Source organism: Phyllobates terribilis, unplaced genomic scaffold (assembly GCF_046119375.1).
Source record: "Phyllobates terribilis strain yellow unplaced genomic scaffold, ASM4611937v1 Scaffold_2__4_contigs__length_985480577, whole genome shotgun sequence".
Classification (NCBI taxonomy): Eukaryota; Metazoa; Chordata; class Amphibia; order Anura; family Dendrobatidae; genus Phyllobates; species Phyllobates terribilis.
The window spans coordinates 5,202,401-5,221,302 of NW_027362762.1; the positions used below are offsets into that span (position 1 = coordinate 5,202,401).

Genomic DNA, 18,902 nt, shown 5'->3' on the forward strand with positions numbered 1-18,902 from the left:
TTGAAGTCCCTACTGAAGCTTCATCTCCCTGTATCCCGGAGAAACCCCAATGGGTAATGTGCGTGGGTAGTGCACCAGTTCTCCTGGCCGAAGAGACTTCTGCCCATCCAGACTCCACACAGGAGAACTTCCTGCACCCGGCATCAGATGCTTCTTTCTCTTTAACCGGTGTGCATGTCCAAGGATGCTCCAAAGCTGTGGTTACCTCAGAGTCTGTGCACCTCTACTACCTGGCGGAGGATCCCCTGTTGCCTCCTGAACCCTCCGGGATACCACTCGATGACAAATGGAGAGAGACTTCTCTACACCCGGTACTCAATACTTTGTCCGCTTCGTCCTGTGAGCCTGACAATGGGTACCCCAAAGTGGTAGTTACCTCCGAGTCTCTACACCCCTCCGACCAGACGGAGGATCTCCAGTTGTCTCCTGAACCCTTCGGGGTGCTACCTGGTAGCGAAAGGACAGAGACTCTCCTATACTCTGTACCTGATACCTCGCTCGCTTCGTCCAGTGAGTCCAACTTAGTGTACTCCGAAGCAGAGGTTACTCCTGAGTCTCTACACCCCTCCGACCAGGCGGAGGACCTCCAGTTGTGTTCAGAATCCTTCGGGGTGCCACCTGGTGGTGAATGGACAGAGACTTTCCTATACTCGGTACCCGATACCTCGCCTGCTTCCTCCAGTGAGTCCGACCTAGTGTACTCTGAAGCAGAGGTTACCCGTGAGTCTCTACACCCCTCTGACCAGGCGGAGGACCGCCAGCTGTCTCCAGAACCCTTCGGGGTGCCACCTGGTGGTGAATGGACAGAGACTTTCCTATACTCGGTACCCGATACCTCGCCTGCTTCCTCCAGTGAGTCCGACCTAGTGTACTCTGAAGCAGTTGTTTTCTCTGAGCCTCTGCACTCTTCTGACCCGGCGGAGGACCTCCAGTTGTTTCCTGAATCCTCCGGGATACCACCAGATAACAAAGAGACAGTGACTTTTCCTCATTATGTACGTGATAACCCGTCTATTTCTTCCTGTAAGCTTGACAAGATGTACCTCGAAGCAGAGATTACCCTTAAGTCTCTGTCCCCCTCCAACCCAGTGAACGACTGGCCCTCGAATTCCCTGCGGAAGATTCTGGCAGGCCTGAAGAAGAGGGGGCGTAAGGGGGGAGGTACTGTAACATACCTGGCGGCGTCCTTGCATGGTGGTCCATCTCCCACTGTGCAAGAGGGCGCACTTGATCTCCTGTCCAGAATGTCTCTCTGGCTTCCCTCCATGCTGTCTGTTTGTGTCTGTTTCTGCTGCTTAAGGGCGGCGCCCGATCACTTCCTGCCTTTTGTACCTGCTGTGGGTCACACCCCTTGTGCGTCCTCAGCCTATTGCTGTCTGTCACCTGGTATATAGCTCAGCAGCTCCCTTCTATCCCTGCCTGAGCATAGTGTTTCCTTCAGTGTGTGCTTGCACTCTGAAGGTGCCAGGTCCCGTCTCTTGTCTCCTGTTTTTTGTATCAGTTCCCGTGTCTGAACTGTGTCCTGTATGTCTCCTGCTTTTTGTATCAGTTCCCGTGTCTGAACTGAGTCCTGTATGTCTCCTGCTTTTCGGTATCAGCTCCCGTGTCTGAACTGAGTCCTGTATGTCTCCTGCTTTTGTATCAGTTCCCGTGTCTGAACGGAGTCCTGTATGTCTCCTGCTTTGCGGTATCAGCTCCCGTGTCTGAACTGAGTCCTTTCTGTGTTCTCTTGTCTGTCCTGTCTGAACACGCTCCTAGCCTGTTCCTCCTGCCTTCTAGGGGCCGATTACCTAGACCCGTTCCTGTATCTTGTCTGACCTGTCTGAACACGCTCCTTGCCTGTTCGTTCCGCCTCTCTGGGGGCCGTATTCCCAGACCCGCTCCTGTATCCCTCTGCAGTGTCGGTCTCCTCCGTACACTCAGTTCCAGTCTGAACTCTCTCCTGTCCTTTACCTGTTTTGCCTCTATGTCCGTTCCCTTCCTTTTTCTGCAGAGTCTGAACTCGTACCTAACTCCTGCTTGTTGTCTCTGCAAGTACTGTGTGAGTATCTGGCTCTGTCTTTCCCTTCCTGTCTGTTCCGTGTGAACAGAGCCCTGTCCTCCCTGCTCAGCCTTGTCTGCACTCTAGCTGTGCTTGCCTGTAACCCTCTGCCTGTATTGTTCCTGAGTCCCGGTGTGTACTGGGTCCTATCCCGCCTGTGTTCCTACCTGCTAGTGCCTCCCTGTCTGCACTCTAGCTGTGCTTGCCTTTACCCCCCTGCCTGCATACCCGCCTGCCTGCATACCAGTCGTGCCTGCCTATACCCACCAGTCTGTGTGCCAGCCTACCAGCCTGTTCCTGTATTCCCCTGTGTGGGTCAACAGCCGTGTCCGGGGTCTGTCCTGGAGTAGCACCTGGTCCCTCTGCTCGGTTCCTCCTTGATGCACTGGCGTCGTATGCCGTCGTGCGACCCTGGTCGGATCGGGTGAATACTTAGTCACGCCCCTCCAGGCATTCACTCTCCGGCACGGTCCAGTGGAATCACTACCAATCACACGCACACGCCGCTTAGCCCGGGCGTGTGCATAACAATAAACTTTTGTTTTATAATATTTATTACACTGATACATGCTTGCAAAGGCCTATGATAAGGACAATACACATGTCCTCCCCTTACCCGCCACTACTGTTTATTAAACATTTACTATCAACATTTTTCCCTTTGACTTTTCTGAACCAGGTGGATGAGGATATCCTTCAGTCAGCTGTTTATCGAAATCTGACCGATAATCATGTAACTGAATTCATCATCTTTGGCTTCCCGAGTCTTCAGAAGTATCCCACTCTGCTTTTCTGTGTCTGTCTCTTTATATACCTCTTCACCATCACTGGGAATGGAAGCATCTTCTTCTTGGTCATACTTGACCGGCGGCTGCATACTCCAATGTATTACTTCGTCAGTAACTTGTCTTTCCTTGACTTAAGCTATTCAACGATAACCATCCCAAAGATGTTGGCCAAGTTCGCGATGCATCTTGACGCCATCTCTTACAACGCCTGCTTTACACAAATGTATATTTTCTTATCTTTAGCAGCAACTGAATGTTTCCTTCTAAGTATAATGGCGTATGATCGATACGTCGCCATTTGTTCTCCTCTACATTATCTGACCATTATGACGAGGAGATTGTGTCTAGTAATGACAGCTATGGCATGGTTGGGAGGTTTCATTGCACCCGTTGTACTTTTAATTTTAGCCTTAAATTTGCCCTTTTGTGGTCATAATGTCATCCATTATTACTACTGTGACCATTCACCATTATTACAGTTGGCCTGTACCGACACTTCCTTCAATGTAGCAGTTGGTTCCTCCATTGGGGCTTTTATTCTAATAATAACTTTTACTCTAGTGGTCATTTCTTACATTAAAATCATATTAACCATTCTCAAAATTAATTCCAAAGATGGACGCAAGAAGACGTTTTCTACGTGCGCCTCACACTTTGCGGTGGTCAGTATTTTCTATCTGCCGATTATCTTCATGTATGTTCGGCCCAAAGCTTCTTACTCTTCCTCCTCAGATGTGGACTCTCTGGTGGCCTTGTTGTACACAGTATTAACGCCTATGATGAACCCGGTTATATACAGCTTCAGGAGCAAAGACATCAAAGAGGCTTTCAGGAGGAAAATAAGTTTCAATACCAAACATTAGCCCAAATATGATTGTGAAATTTTTGCAGTATGTGAATTTTTAACTTTTCTGTCTAATTTTTCAGAATTTTTTTTTATCCAATGTAACAATGCTACTTACTTTTGAGCGATCCGAGGTATAACTGGAACCTTTTCTATTTAAATTCCAGCTGTTTTTTTCCAGTCCTCATAAACCACTTCACAAAAACGTAAATACACCCTTTGTCCAGCACCAAGTAAAACATAAAGTAACAAGTCCATACAATAGTGCTGGTTAGCCCGCCTAGCTTAGAGTCTAGCTTCTTCTTCATTTAGCAAAGGCACACAAACCAGGAATCCAGGAGATCTGCAACCTCCATACACACAGCCATATGTGAGACAAACAGCTCTCAATTTACCCAGTGAATTAAACCCAGGGGTGGAGATATGGTGAGCAGCCATTCAGCTGCTCATAAGCAATCTGTTATGACCCATTAACCCCTTTTAATCCTATATGCACTAAAGCATTACTTCAGATTTATCTCCCATCCACTATGTGTCTAACAGCCACCTTACATACCTTCCCCCTCTGTCTAATGTTATGGGATTGGCACCTTCTACTACTAGACATGGGATCCTCGAGAGGACATCAGCATTGCCATGTAACTCCCGGCTCTATGTTCTATATGGAAGCAAAAATCCTGCAGGGCTAGAATTTTTCTCCTTTTTCTTCCACATACACCTGAGTAGGCCATGGTCTGCTGCTAATTTAATTTATCACTTTAAGAGATAGTACTGCAATGTGTCCACCGATAACTTTATGGTCAGGCATTCCTTTTCTACAATGGAATAATTTTTTTCACATGCCGACAGTTTCCTACTCTGTGTATCTCTTGACAATGCTCCTACTCCGAGTATGCTCCTCCCTGTGTATCTCTTGAGAAAGGATCGCTCCTAATTCGACTTCTGAAGTGTCTGCTTGGAGAACAAATTCTTTCTTAAAGTCTCAGGTAATCAGGACTAGCTGCTTGCACAGAGACACTTTCAGTTCTTGAAAGGCTGTCTCCGCCTCCAATGTCCATTTGGCCATGACTGATTTTTTCCCCTTAAGGAGGTTGATCAGGGGTGTGGCCATTATGGCAAAGTTTGGAATGAACTTCTTGTAGTACCCCACGATTCTCAGAATGGCCCTAACTTGCTTTTTCTTTGAGAGTGGGTTTGGCCAGTTCTGGATTGCCTCCATTTTATTGATCTGGGGTTTGATTTCGCCTCTACCTACTACATATCCAAGGTGTTTGGCTGCTTCTTTCCACATGGCATATATTTTTGAATTCAAAGAGAACCCCGCCTTCCTGAGTGCATCAAACACCGCCTGAATCTGTCCCAGATGACTTACCCAATCTGGGCTGAAGATTACTATATAGTCCAGATATGCCACAGTATAATTCTTATGAGGTGAGAGGATCCGGTCCATAACCCTCTGGAAGGTGGCCGGAACTCCCTGCAGTCCGAATGGCATCCGGACATAATTGAAGCAACCTTCTGGCATTTACTAAGCTGACTTCTTCTTGGCTTCTTGTGACATGGGGATTACCTAGTATCTTTTTGTTAGATCCTAGGTGGGTATGTACCTCGCCGGTCCAAGTCTCTCAATCAGCTCATCGACACACAGCATCAGATAAATGCCAACTTGGAGACTTCGTTCGGCTTCCTATAATCAATACCGAATCTCCATTCTCCATCGGGTTTTGGACCAAGGAAAATCGGGTTAGAACACCCGCTCTTAGATTCCTCAATGACCCTGAGATTCAGCATACACTTCCTTTCCTTGGAAATCTGCTCTTGGTGGGCCTCTGGAAATCAGTAGGGCTTCGAATTCACCCCCACATGGGGTTCTGTCAGAGCCACGTGTTCTATGACATCCGTACACCCCGGGAAATCTAAGAACAGGTCCCGGTTCTGCTGCTGCAATTCCCAAAATTGCTGTTTTGGGGCGTTCGATAGTGTTTTGGCTATTGTGAGGTGTTCAATGTCCCCTTCTGGCTTAACCAGCAAACATGAAGTTTGAACAGGTTCCCTCTCTTGTCCTGCTCTGATGGATCGCAGCACAAGAGGATTTCGAAAGTAAGGGTTGGGAACGGTTAACTGGCAGATGGGACAGGACTTGCAATACCTTAGGATTTCCCAGTGACATCCAGGTCAATAGAACCTCCGCATGACCGGTTATTGATTTTTGTCCACCCCCAGATGGCCACACAGGACATGTGAATGGGCCATGTCCAACATCCTCCATCTATAGGGTCCTGGTACCAACAATTGTTCCATTATCTCCTCCCTCACCTTAGTAACCCGGTACAATAAGTCCCCACTCAACATGAAATAGGGAAACCTGGTGTCAGCCCCCGACCCTGTGCTATTCTGTAGATAACAATTACCTTATTGAACACTTCTTTTACAGTTAGATCCCTATGTTGGGTGGACCCAACATTTTCTCTGGTCACCCCATCTCAGGAATGTCTGCCTCAGGGGATCCTAGAAATATAGTCCAGATCACCATGTTTTGCATTCTGGAGGTGTACGGAGCACGGAGATGCCACGTCAAGACGCAGGAGAATGCAAGAAATAGAAAAAATCCAGCTCCATGAACAGTGAATGTTTTATTCACAAAAATATACAAAGTCAGTTGTACGGCTTACAAAGCACGCATCAACGCATTTCAGGTGTCTGTGCACCCTCAGTCAGGGGATACTACCTTCTCTTGTTCCTCCATTACACAGAAAGGAAACCCGTCAGAAACTTTTTTAGGGGCAACCTGTGTCTTACCCGAGCAATTGAGATCTCTGCCTCTCCCCCACAAGTCCTAAAATAACACAAAGTCCCGGCCTATGATAATTGGATGCAATAAATCCTGGACCACACCGACCTCATGGGACTCAGTACCTCGGGTCATCTCAATAACCACTCTGGCCACAGGATAGTCGTTAGCATCCCTGTAAATGCAGCGGACGACAACCTTCTTCCCAGGGATCAATTGGAGTGGGAGTGTGGCCCTCACAAGGGTCTCCAAACTCCCTGAGTTTAGTAGTCCAGTCATTTGCAGACCATTCATTTTTACAAGACAAACTTTGACCCCTCGCTAGGTGAACAGTCCACACTGCCAGCTGGATATGAGTAGAATGAACACAGGTCTCCCATGCTACAGTCCATTTGCTCAGTGGTTAAGGGAAAATGGGCAGCTATATGGCCCGGGCCGCGACATGTCCAGCAAATTACATCCCCAAATGAGACCCTCAGCATGCAGTACTTCTGTAGCAGTCACACATGTTCACTGGGGACGCTGCCCGCATTCTCCACCAAATGTAACAATGCTACTACTCACTTGGGAGTCATCCAAGGTATAACAGGAACCATTTCTATTTAAAGTCCAACTGGTTTATTTCAGTCCTCATAAATCAGCTCACAGAAAACTTAAATACAGCCTTTGTCCGGCACCAACATACAGTAACAAGTACATACAATAGTGCTGGTTAGCCCACCTGGCTTAGAGTTCAGCTTCTTCTTCCTTCTGCAAAGTCACACAATCCAGAAGATCTGCACACCTCCATACACAAAGCCATGTGTGAGACAAACAGCTTTCAATTTACCCAGTGAATCACACCCAGGGGTGGAGATATGGTGAGCAGCCATTTAGCTGCTCATAATCAAACAGTCATGGCCGATTAACCCCTTTTAGTCCTATATGTACTAAACCAATACTTCAGGTTTATCTCCCATCCACAATGTGTCTAACATCCACCTTACACCAGTTTGAAATATTACGCCTTTCTCATCTCGGCTGTTTTTTTTATTCCTTATTCCAAGAGCCAGAACTTTATTTTTTCATCAACATAGCCATGTAATGGTTTGATTTTTGTGTGGATGAGTGGTAGTTTTGAATGACACCATTGATTTCACCACACAATGTATTGGAAAATGGAAAAAAAATGAAGTGGGACGAAATGGTGAAAATAGATGCAATTTAGGTTTTATTTTTATGTTCAGTGAAAGTGGCTTGGCAGCATAATTTATGATCTAGATTATTTTTTTTTTTTTTACATTTAATCGATGAACAAGATTTTGAAGCTATAAAGTAAAAAAAATGGTTACAGTTAGCATATTTTGAAACCTGTATCTTTTTTTACTCTTTCACACATGTAGAGTGCCCTAACAGCCTGGTGCACAGTGCCCTAACAGCCTGGTGGAGAGTGCCCTAACAGCCTGGTGCAGAGTGCCCTAACAGCCTGGTGCAGAGTGCCCTAACAGCCTGGTGTAGAGTGCCCTAACAGCCTGGTGTAGAGTGCCCTAACAGCCGGGTGTAGAGTGCCCTAACAGCCTGGTGTAGAGTGCCCTAACAGCCTGGTGTAGAGTGCCCTAACAGCCTGGTGTAGAGTGCCCTAACAGCCTGGTGCTCAGTGCCCTAACAGCCGGGTGCAGAGTGCCCTAACAGCCTGGTGCTCAGTGCCCTAACAGCCTGGTGCAGAGTGCCCTAACAGCCTGGTGTAGAGTGCCCTAACAGCCTGGTGCTCAGTGCCCTAACAGCCTGGTGCAGAGTGCCCTAACAGCCTGGTGCAGAGTGCCCTAACAGCCTGGTGCAGAGTGTCCTAACAGACTGGTGCACAGTGCCCTAACAGCCTGGTGTAGAGTGCCCTAACAGCCTGGTGTAGAGTGCCCTAACAGCCTGGTGCAGAGTGCCCTAACAGCCTGGTGCAGAGTGCCCTAACAGCCTGGTGCAGAGTGCCCTAACAGCCTGGTGCAGAGTGCCCTAACAGCCTGGTGCAGAGTGCCCTAACAGCCTGGTGCAGAGTGCCCTAACAGCCTGGTGCAGAGTGTCCTAACAGCCTGGTGTACAGTGCCCTAACAGCCTGGTGCAGAGTGCCCTAACAGCCGGGTGCAGAGTGCCCTAACAGCCGGGTGTTGAGTGCCCTAACAGCCGGGTGTTGAGTGCCCTAACAGCCTGGTGCACAGTGCCCTAACAGCCTGGTGCAGAGTGTCCTAAAAGACTGGTGCAGAGTGCCCTAACAGCCTGGTGCAGAGTGCCCTAACAGCCTGGTGCAGAGTGTCCTAACAGACTGGTGCAGAGTGCCCTAACAGCCGGGTGTAGAGTGCCCTAACAGCCTGGTGCACAGTGCCCTAACAGCCTGGTGCAGAGTGCCCTAACAGCCTGGTGAATAGTGCCCTAATAGCCTGGTGCACAGTGCCCTAACAGCCTGGTGCAGAGTGCCCTAACAGCCGGGTGCACAGTGCCCTAACAGCCTGGTGCAGAGTGTCCTAACAGACTGGTGCAGAGTGTCCTAACAGACTGGTGCAGAGTGCCCTAACAGCCTGGTGCACAGTGCCCTAACAGCCTGGTGCAGAGTGCCCTAACAGCCTCGTGCAGAGTGCCCTAACAGCCTCGTGCAGAGTGCCCTAACAGCCTGGTGCAGAGTGCCCTAACAGCCTGGTGCAGAGTGCCCTAACAGCCTGGTGCACAGTGCCCTAACAGCCTGGTGCACAGTGCCCTAACAGCCTGGTGCACAGTGCCCTAACAGCCTGGTGCACAGTGCCCTAACAGCCTGGTGCACAGTGCCCTAACAGCCGGGTGCAGAGTGCCCTAACAGCCGGGTGTAGAGTGCCCTAACAGCCTGGTGCTCAGTGCCCTAACAGCCTGGTGCAGAGTGCCCTAACAGCCTGGTGCAGAGTGCCCTAACAGACTGGTGCAGAGTGCCCTAACAGCCTGGTGCAGAGTGCCCTAACAGCCTGGTGCAGAGTGCCCTAACAGCCGGGTGCAGAGTGCCCTAACAGCCTGGTGCAGAGTGTCCTAACAGCCTGGTGTACAGTGCCCTAACAGCCTGGTGCAGAGTGCCCTAACAGCCTGGTGCAGAGTGCCCTAACAGCCGGGTGTTGAGTGCCCTAACAGCCTGGTGCACAGTGCCCTAACAGCCTGGTGCAGAGTGTCCTAAAAGACTGGTGCAGAGTGCCCTAACAGCCTGGTGCAGAGTGCCCTAACAGCCTGATGCACAGTGCCCTAACAGCCTGGTGCAGAGTGTCCTAACAGACTGGTGCAGAGTGCCCTAACAGCCGGGTGTAGAGTGCCCTAACAGCCTGGTGCACAGTGCCCTAACAGCCTGGTGCAGAGTGCCCTAACAGCCTGGTGAATAGTGCCCTAACAGCCTGGTGCACAGTGCCCTAACAGCCTGGTGCAGAGTGCCCTAACAGCCGGGTGCACAGTGCCCTAACAGCCGGGTGCACAGTGCCCTAACAGCCTGGTGCAGAGTGTCCTAACAGCCTGGTGCAGAGTGTCCTAACAGCCTGGTGCAGAGTGTCCTAACAGACTGGTGCAGAGTGCCCTAACAGCCTGGTGCACAGTGCCCTAACAGCCTGGTGCAGAGTGCCCTAACAGCCTCGTGCAGAGTGCCCTAACAGCCTGGAGCAGAGTGTCCTAACAGCCTGGAGCAGAGTGTCCTAACAGCCTGGTGCACAGTGCCCTAACAGCCTGGTGCACAGTGCCCTAACAGCCTGGTGCACAGTGCCCTAACAGCCTGGTGTAGAGTGCCCTAACAGCCGGGTGTAGAGTGCCCTAACAGCCGGGTGTAGAGTGCCCTAACAGCCGGGTGTAGAGTGCCCTAACAGCCGGGTGTAGAGTGCCCTAACAGCCGGGTGTAGAGTGCCCTAACAGCCTGGTGCACAGTGCCCTAACAGCCTGGTGCAGCGTGCCCTTACAGCCTGGTGCACAGTGCCCTAACAGCCTGGTGCAGAGTGTCCTAACAGACTGGTGTAGAGTGCCCTAACAGCCTGGTGCACAGTGCCCTAACAGCCTGGTGCACAGTGCCCTAACAGCCTGGTGCAGAGTGCCCTAACAGCCTGGTGCAGAGTGCCCTAACAGCCGGGTGCAGAGTGCCCTAACAGCCGGGTGCAGAGTGCCCTAACAGCCTGGTGCAGAGTGCCCTAACAGCCTGGTGCAGAGTGCCCTAACAGCCTGGTGCAGAGTGCCCTAACAGCCGGGTGCAGAGTGCCCTAACAGCCGGGTGCAGAGTGCCCTAACAGCCTGGTGCAGCGTGCCCTTACAGCCTGGTGCACAGTGCCCTAACAGCCTGGTGCAGAGTGTCCTAACAGACTGGTGTAGAGTGTCCTAACAGACTGGTGCACAGTGCCCTAACAGCCTGGTGCACAGTGCCCTAACAGCCTGGTGCACAGTGCCCTAACAGCCTGGTGCAGAGTGCCCTAACAGCCGGGTGCAGAGTGCCCTAACAGCCGGGTGCAGAGTGCCCTAACAGCCTGGTGTAGAGTGCCCTAACAGCCTGGTGCAGAGTGCCCTAACAGCCTGGTGCAGAGTGCCCTAACAGCCGGGTGCAGAGTGCCCTAACAGCCGGGTGCAGAGTGCCCTAACAGCCTGGTGCAGAGTGCCCTAACAGCCGGGTGCAGAGTGCCCTAACAGCCTGGTGCAGAGTGCCCTAACAGCCTGGTGCAGAGTGCCCTAACAGCCTGGTGCAGAGTGCCCTAACAGCCTGGTGGAGAGTGCCCTAACAGCCTGGTGGAGAGTGCCCTAACAGCCTGGTGGAGAGTGTCCTAACAGCCTGGTGGAGAGTGTCCTAACAGCCTGGTGGAGAGTGCCCTAACAGCCTGGTGCAGAGTGTCCTAACAGCCTAGTGCACAGTGCCCTAACAGCCTGGTGCTCAGAGCCCTAACAGCCTGGTGCAGAGTGCCCTAACAGCCTGGTGCAGAGTGCCCTAACAGCCTGGTGCAGAGTGCCCTAACAGCCTGGTGCACAGTGCCCTAAAAGCCTTGTGCAGAGTTCCATAACAGTCTGGTGCAGAGTGCCCTAACAACCTGGTGCAGAGTGCCCTAACAGACTGGTGCAGAGTGCCCTAACAGACTGGTGCAGAGTGCCCTAACAACCTGGTGCACATGACGCGCCCCCAGGGCCGTGGGGTACTCGGCAGCTGGGCCTCTATGGATGCCGGTGGGGGATATCACAGTGGCTGGCCCGGTCCGTGACCCAGGGCAGTCAATAAAATGGGGAATTATTTATAGGGGATTTGTAAAGTGTTCGTGACGCCACCCGTGGAATGCGGCTAAAGGGAGCCGCCGCTGCGGAGCAGTCCTCTGGAGCTGGTGTTACGGCAGCAGGGATGGTGTGGCTCTCCACAGGTAGAGCTGGCTCCAGGGTAAAGTAGGTAGTGTAAGTTGCGCTGGGCGTTGTAGTGCCGGGAGGGAAAGATGGCGCAGATGAAAGAATGGACGGATGCGGTACGGTGCAGTCATCCGAGTCTTTACTCACAGTTCTTATGACAGTTCCACTGGTGCACTGTACGGGTGCTAGCCTCCCACGTCGCGCTGCATTCACCAGGCAGGGGTTCAGCACTTCCTCAGGCAGATCAGGAGCACCTGACGGAACCCCACTTTCTTATGCTCCTAGCTAGACCGTCTTCACGCTGGGTCTTTCTCCCTCTTGCTCTGCTCTTCCCACTCTCCATACCGCTCGGGTGCTCTGAAGTCCCTCTTGTCTTGTTGGAGTTCCCGCCCCTGCTTGACCCTCACGGGGATTAGAATGAGGCTTCGGCAACTGACTATATAAGCCAGAAGCCTCCGGTTTTCCCAGCCAAGACTTGGAGTTACACGACTGGTCCAGGGGCCGGTCCCCTTCTTGCGGCCAAAGATCCCTCTGTCTTCTGACAGATTCGGGGCATACGGGTGCCGTCCGGCACTCACCGTACCCCCTGGGATCCCTTCTCTAGATCGGAGCCTACTCCTCTGCTCCCCTCCTGGGCCTCTAGGACTGGGCTCTACTTGTGGAGCAGAGCACCTAAAGAGACTCTGCTCCCTGACTGACTGACACTCTCTCCTCAACTGTTCTCCTGCCACCCTAAGATGGCCTCCCTTTTTATATCTCACTCTTGAGTGCTCCCCTAAACTGCTTCCTCCACCCACACCCACTACTGGTTCCCCCTACCTTTAGGTTCCCCCGACTCCAGCCAGGGACAGGGCTCAGCCGGAAAACACAATGCATCTAGCCTTTCCAGCCGGCCTGGAGCAGTGTAGTGTTGGATGCAGGTGTTGGGGTTCCGGGCAGCATTCCCTCCCTACCTGAGAGAAGGAGACACCACACCTCTGGGTGAGGTGCAGTACCTCTGTGGCGACTGAACCCTCAGGGGCGCCACACACAGTGTTATAACAGCCTGGTATAGAGTGCCCTAAAAGCCTGGTGCACAGTACCATAAAAGCTTGATGCAGCATGCCCTAACAGCCTGGTGCACAGTTCCCTAACAGCCTGGTGCACAGTTCCCTAGCAGCCTGGTGCAAAGTGCCCTAACAGCCTGGTGCAGAGTTCCCTAACAGACTGGTGCAGCGTGCCCTAACAGCCTGATGCACAGTGCCCTAACAGCCTAGATCACAGTGCCTTAAATGCCTAGTACAGAGTGCCCTAACAGCCTGGTGAATTGTGCCCTAACAACCATGTGCATAATGCCCTAATAGCCTGGTGCATAGTGCCCTAACAACCGGGTGCAGAGTGCCCTAACAGCCTGGTGCAGAGTGCACTAACAGCCTGTTGCGCAGCGCCCTAACAGGCTGATGTAGGATGCCTTAAGAGTGCCTAAATGCTTGATATAGAGTACCCTAAGAGTGTAATAATCTGTGGGGTACTTTCTCTTCTATACTGTGCACTTTTCTTGGGGTGGAAAAAATGAAGAGAGCATCAAATAGGAGAGTGGTGATGGTGCTGCTGGTGTTGCTGGTGTAGCTGCTGCAGGGAGAGGACGTGGTCGTTCTGTGCTTGCTATGTGCCCAAATGAAACAACTTCCTCTGGTGTACGCAGGCGACAGGACGTTCTTAGTAATTTTGTAGGCCTGAGTACGGCTGGACGAATGGTGAGGCCAGAGCATGTTGAGGCGGTTTTAGATTAGATGGCTGAGAGTGCCTCTGGTTTCTTTGCATTATCTTCCACCCGGTCCCCCGCTGAAAGCATAGAGTTGGCACCTGTGGACCATGGGCATTAGGCTTCCACCTCACCTCTTGCAAATCAGCCAAGCAGTCTGAGCCCAAATTCATGCAGCAGTCACATCTTCTTTTTGATGACTCCACTGGCTGTGGTTCCGTGGGCCATCCACCTGGCCCTGCCCAACAAGTGGGAGAGATTGAGTGCACTGATGCATAACTACTAAGAGGGAGCAGGGTGCAAAAGCACAGCAGAGGCCTCTAGCCAGTATGTCATCTGCTACAGCCCAACGTGCCAACGAATTGAGCACACGAAAGCCAGCTCAAAGGAGATCCCTCGCGTGGCATTTCTTCAGGCAATGTGCTGACGTCAAGAGATGGGTGATGTGCACGCTAAACCGAAGCATAAATGGTCTGAACCTCAGCACCACCTGCATGACAAGGCATGTGAATTCATAGCACGAGCTGCAGTGGGGTACACACCTGAAAAACCAGGAAAGATCTGAGGTTCCTCCTGCTCCCTGTTCTGCATTATTGGCCTCGTCGTGTTCTCCCAATCAACAGGACCTCCTGGCTCTCTGCAAAGAGAGGATGTGACAGCACAATTACCATGAGCAGTGTGCCGAGCATCTCCACACTGTCCCATGAAAACTTTAAGCAGTTCTTCCCCCAAACACTGGAGGAAAATCAAAAGTACCCCACTACCCACCCACGAGCCATGGTCCTGAATGACAACATTTACAAATTCCTGGTCTTTGAAATACTGCCACTCCATATGGTGGAGACAGACAGTTTTATTCTGATGGCAGTGGCTGTCCCCCAGTAAGTGCTTTATAGCTGCCACTACTTTTATCGGTGAGCCATCCCTGCCCTGCACACACATGTTGCGGATAAAATCAGGTGTGCATTGCGCATTTCCATCATTGCAAATGTTAAAAGGTTCGGATGCCGCACACAGCACGCAGAGAGTATGGCAGAGGTTTAATTCAAGATTTGGTTTCTCCACGCAAGGAGTGTAAATTTAAGTAACACAACAATAAAACAGTAAAATCGGGCAATAAACGATTGTGGTTTAACTATACCATGGAAAGGATGAACAATACGGCGCAGTCCCAAAAGTTCAGGCTGAATAAGAGAAGGTAGATTACTGGAGGCTTGCACTTATCTGTCCTTTAGCGATAACTACGTCCGTCTTCAGACACTCACTCCGGAGGGTGTCCGTCTTCTGGCGGCAGTGCGCGGTCTCGGGTCTCACCCACTGGGCCCCCAGTCCTTTTGACCACACGACAGCGGTCACGACTCCTTTAAGGGCTATAGCAAGCTCCTCCGGCGTACAACAAACTGCGTTAGGATCACTAATCCCGGGTGCGTCCTCACCCGTAGGTCACCGTCAGATGTCTGGAAAACTGTGGTGATGCAGGTAACTGAACAATCACTTTCTGTAGGCCTGGTACAGACCGCATGCCCCTTGTTTTGCGGCAAGCTGTGTCACCCGTTCGTCCGTCACCGCAGACAGGTCAGCACGTCTCTATTTCACCGAGGACAGGGCAGCACGTCTCTCTCTCTCGTTGTCGGCAGGACAGACTGTTTTTCCCCAACTGCCGGTCTGCTCTCCACAACCAACTGTCTCTTTCGCGCGAGCCCAGACACCTGACTTCCTCTCTTCCGTCCCTCTCCTCTGTCCCCCAGCACTGTCCAGGAAGTCCCCCGTGCACTCTTAATCCCATCCCCTGGCAACACTGGGCAGGACCCTGTCAGTACTGGCGCCGGAGCTCCGCACCTGTCCCTTGGCAAGTCTTCCTTCTTACACTAGGTCCACATAACCACCGATACATGGACCAGTAAGCATGACCAGGGACGTTATATCTCCTTAACTGCCCACTGGGTAAATGTAGTGGCGGCTGCAACTGAGGCAGAAGGCGTTCTGGCACATGTCCTACCACTACCGAGGATTGCTGGGTGTGTTTCGGTCCAAGTTGCCTCCTCCTTCTACTCCGCTTCCTCCATCTCCTCTTCCGGTCAGCGTAACACCTGCACCATCTACTTCAGCACAGCCAGGGGGAAACAACAGCTGGCTGTTCTGAAACTCATCTGTTTGGGGGAAAGATCTCACACCACGCAGGAGCTGTGGACGGGTGTTAAGGGGACGGTTGCAAACAACTTTATTATAATGGAACGCAACCGAACCTGGGGTCCGCGATGCAGCCTGGTGGACTGCTGCCGAACACCTTCCGGGTGAGAAGGAAACAACCAACTTAAACAGCAATCCCCTCCGCGTTACAGCACACTGGAACGGGAATAGGGATTCACACTATCTCCGTTAACTGCACGAGAGATATGCGATAAATAATATATCTGTAGTCCTGTTGCAGCACAGGGACTACACTGTTGGCGCTAGGATGCGTGTGTGACTCACACCGGCGAATACGTGCCCCCAGCCGTCGTGCTACCGGACTGAGGAGTATCTCTCCACGTGGCTTACAGGTGGTACCGGGAGTAGGGTGTCTGCAGACTGCTCGGGGTATAAGGCGACCGCTTTGTCAGAGCCAGACTGTCAGATGAAGCTATCTGCCTATTTCATCTAGCCTGCCTATTTCCACTAAACCTGCCTGCCAGAAACTAAAGCACACGTGGAGCCCAAGAGACCAAGCGTCCACACAACACCATCTCAGCTCAATGATCAGAGTGCGCCGCCATGTTTGTGGGCGGGCTTTTTAAAGATTAAGCCCTGCCCACCGTCGCACCATTGGTGACGTCACCCGCGACCAATCAGGCAGTGCCAGGTCACCGGATCAGCTGACTCCCAAACCACCAATCACGGTCCGCCATGTCACGGGCATGCTCAGTGCAGAGAATCCTGGACTTAGGCTGTAGCAGCCCTGTTTCCCTCCGCAACCTATGCTTCATGTTGCTAGGGATAAAGACCCGGGAAACAACTCGTCAATCTCATGCACCAGCTAGGTCTTGGGACTGATGAAAATGCTGAGCAGCATCAGACCTGACTGGACCAGAATGGGACACCACAGAATTCCCTGATGGCTCTGAACCCATTTCAAATCCTGCAAACGCCTGACGCCTAACATTGGGGATCAAACAAAAGACCGATGAGTGGTTGGTGTAGCTGAACCTTAAGCCTGGCCACGTGGTGTGTGATAACGGGCAAAATCTTGTAGCAGCTCTGGGCTTATTCAGTTTGATATTGAAATTGAATTTGGTGGTAATAATTAAAAATTATTCCGGTATGTCAGAGCTGCTGCTGAAAGGGCAGCTGTCTGTGCGCTCTTTCAGTAATTCTCATCCTTCTGCTTGCCTGTCTGTGCTGCAGGGTCACTTCTCCCTTCCCACTCACCGGCTGATATTCGACGTAGCCACAAGATGGAACTCCACCTTGCATATGCCAGAGAGACTGAGCAAGCAGCAGCAGGCAATAGTGGAGTTTCAGCTGCAATGTGTGCCATGTTGCCTGTCAGGGGCGGACACAGACTGTAGTGGGCCCCTGTGCAAGAAATTTTTTGGGGCCCCCCCCTGCGCTTCATAAGGCAACAAAGTTATGTAAACATAACCCCCCCCATGTGCATCTCTCGCCCCCCCATGTGCAGCTCTCATCCCCCCCATGTGCAGCTCTCATCCCCCCATGTGCATCTCCCATCTCTCATCCCCCCCATGTGCAGCTCTCATCCCCCCCATGTGCAGCTCTCATCCCCCCATGTGCATCTCCCATCTCTCATCCCCCCCATGTGCATCTCTCATCCCCCCCATGTGCAGCTCTCATCCCCCCATGTGCATCTCCCATCGCCCCCGTGCATCTCTCATCCCCCCATGTGCATCTCTCATCCCCCCCGTGCATCTCTCATCCCCCCCATGTGCATCTCTCATCCCCCCCATGTGCATCTCTCATCCCCCCCATGTGCATCTCTCATCCCCCCCGTGCATCTCTCATCCCCCCCGTGCATCTCTCATCCCCCCCATGTGCATCTCTCATCCCCCCCGTGCATCTCTCATCCCCCCCATGTGCATCTCTCATCCCCCCCATGTGCATCTCTCATCCCCCCCATGTGCATCTCCCATCCCCCCCGTGCATCTCTCATCCCCCCCATGTGCATCTCTCATCCCCCCCATGTGCATCTCTCATCCCCCCATGTGCATCTCTCATCCCCCCCATGTGCATCTCTCATCCCCCCCATGTGCATCTCTCATCCCCCCCCATGTGCATCTCTCACCCCCCCATGTGCATCTCTGATTCCCCCCGTGCATCTCTCATCCCCCCCATGTGCATCTCTCATCCCCCCGTGCATCTCTCATCCCCCCCATGTGCATCTCTGATTCCCCCCGTGCATCTCTGATTCCCCCCGTGCATCTCTGATTCCCCCCGTGCATCTCTGATTCCCCCGTGCATCTCTCATCCCCCCCATGTGCATCTCTGATTCCCCCCGTGCATCTCTCATCCCCCCCATGTGCATCTCTCATCCCCCCCCATGTGCATCTCTCATCCCCCCCGTGCATCTCTCATCCCCCCCATGTGCATCTCTCATCCCCCCCGTGCATCTCTCATCCCCCCCATGTGCATCTCTCATCCCCCCCGTGCATCTCTCATCCCCCCATGTGCATCTCTCATCCCCCCCGTGCATCTCTCACCCCCCCATGTGCATCTCTGATTCCCCCGTGCATCTCTCATCCCCCCCCATGTGCATCTCTCATCCCCCCCGTGCATCTCTCATCCCCCCCATGTGCATCTCTGATTCCCCCCGTGCATCTCTGATTCCCCCGTGCATCTCTCATCCCCCCCATGTGCATCTCTGATTCCCCCCGTGCATCTCTCATCCCCCCCATGTGCATCTCTCATCCCCCCCCATGTGCATCTCTCATCCCCCCCGTGCATCTCTCATCCCCCCATGTGCATCTCTCATCCACCCCGTGCATCTCTCATCCCCCCCATGTGCATCTCTCATCCCCCCGTGCATCTCTCATCCCCCCCATGTGCATCTCTGATTCCCCCGTGCATCTCTCATCCCCCCCATGTGCATCTCTCATCCCCCCCATGTGCATCTCTCATCCCCCCCCATGTGCATCTCTCATCCCCCCCCATGTGCATCTCTCATCCCCCCCGTGCATCTCTCATCCCCCCCATGTGCATCTCTCATCCCCCCCCATGTGCATCTCTCATCCCCCCATGTGCATCTCTCATCCCCCCCGTGCATCTCTCATCCCCCCCATGTGCATCTCTGATTCCCCCGTGCATCTCTCATCCCCCCCATGTGCATCTCTGATTCCCCCCGTGCATCTCTCATCCCCCCCATGTGC

At 52.4% G+C, this 18,902-nt stretch overlaps 1 protein-coding gene across 1 annotated transcript; it reads left to right on the forward strand.

Annotated features, from left to right (window-relative positions):
* Positions 1-2,642: 2,642 nt before the first annotated feature.
* LOC141242993 (olfactory receptor 6N1-like) lies at positions 2,643-3,692 on the forward strand. Its single transcript, XM_073668881.1, has one exon. The coding sequence runs from the start codon at positions 2,643-2,645 to the stop codon at positions 3,690-3,692; it is 1,050 nt and encodes a 349-aa protein (XP_073524982.1).
* Positions 3,693-18,902: the final 15,210 nt, after the last annotated feature.

Coding starts and splice junctions, on each gene's coding strand:
- LOC141242993 (XM_073668881.1), top strand. CDS start 2,643: ATGTCCTCCCCTTACCCGCCACTACTGTTTATTAAACATTTACTATCA.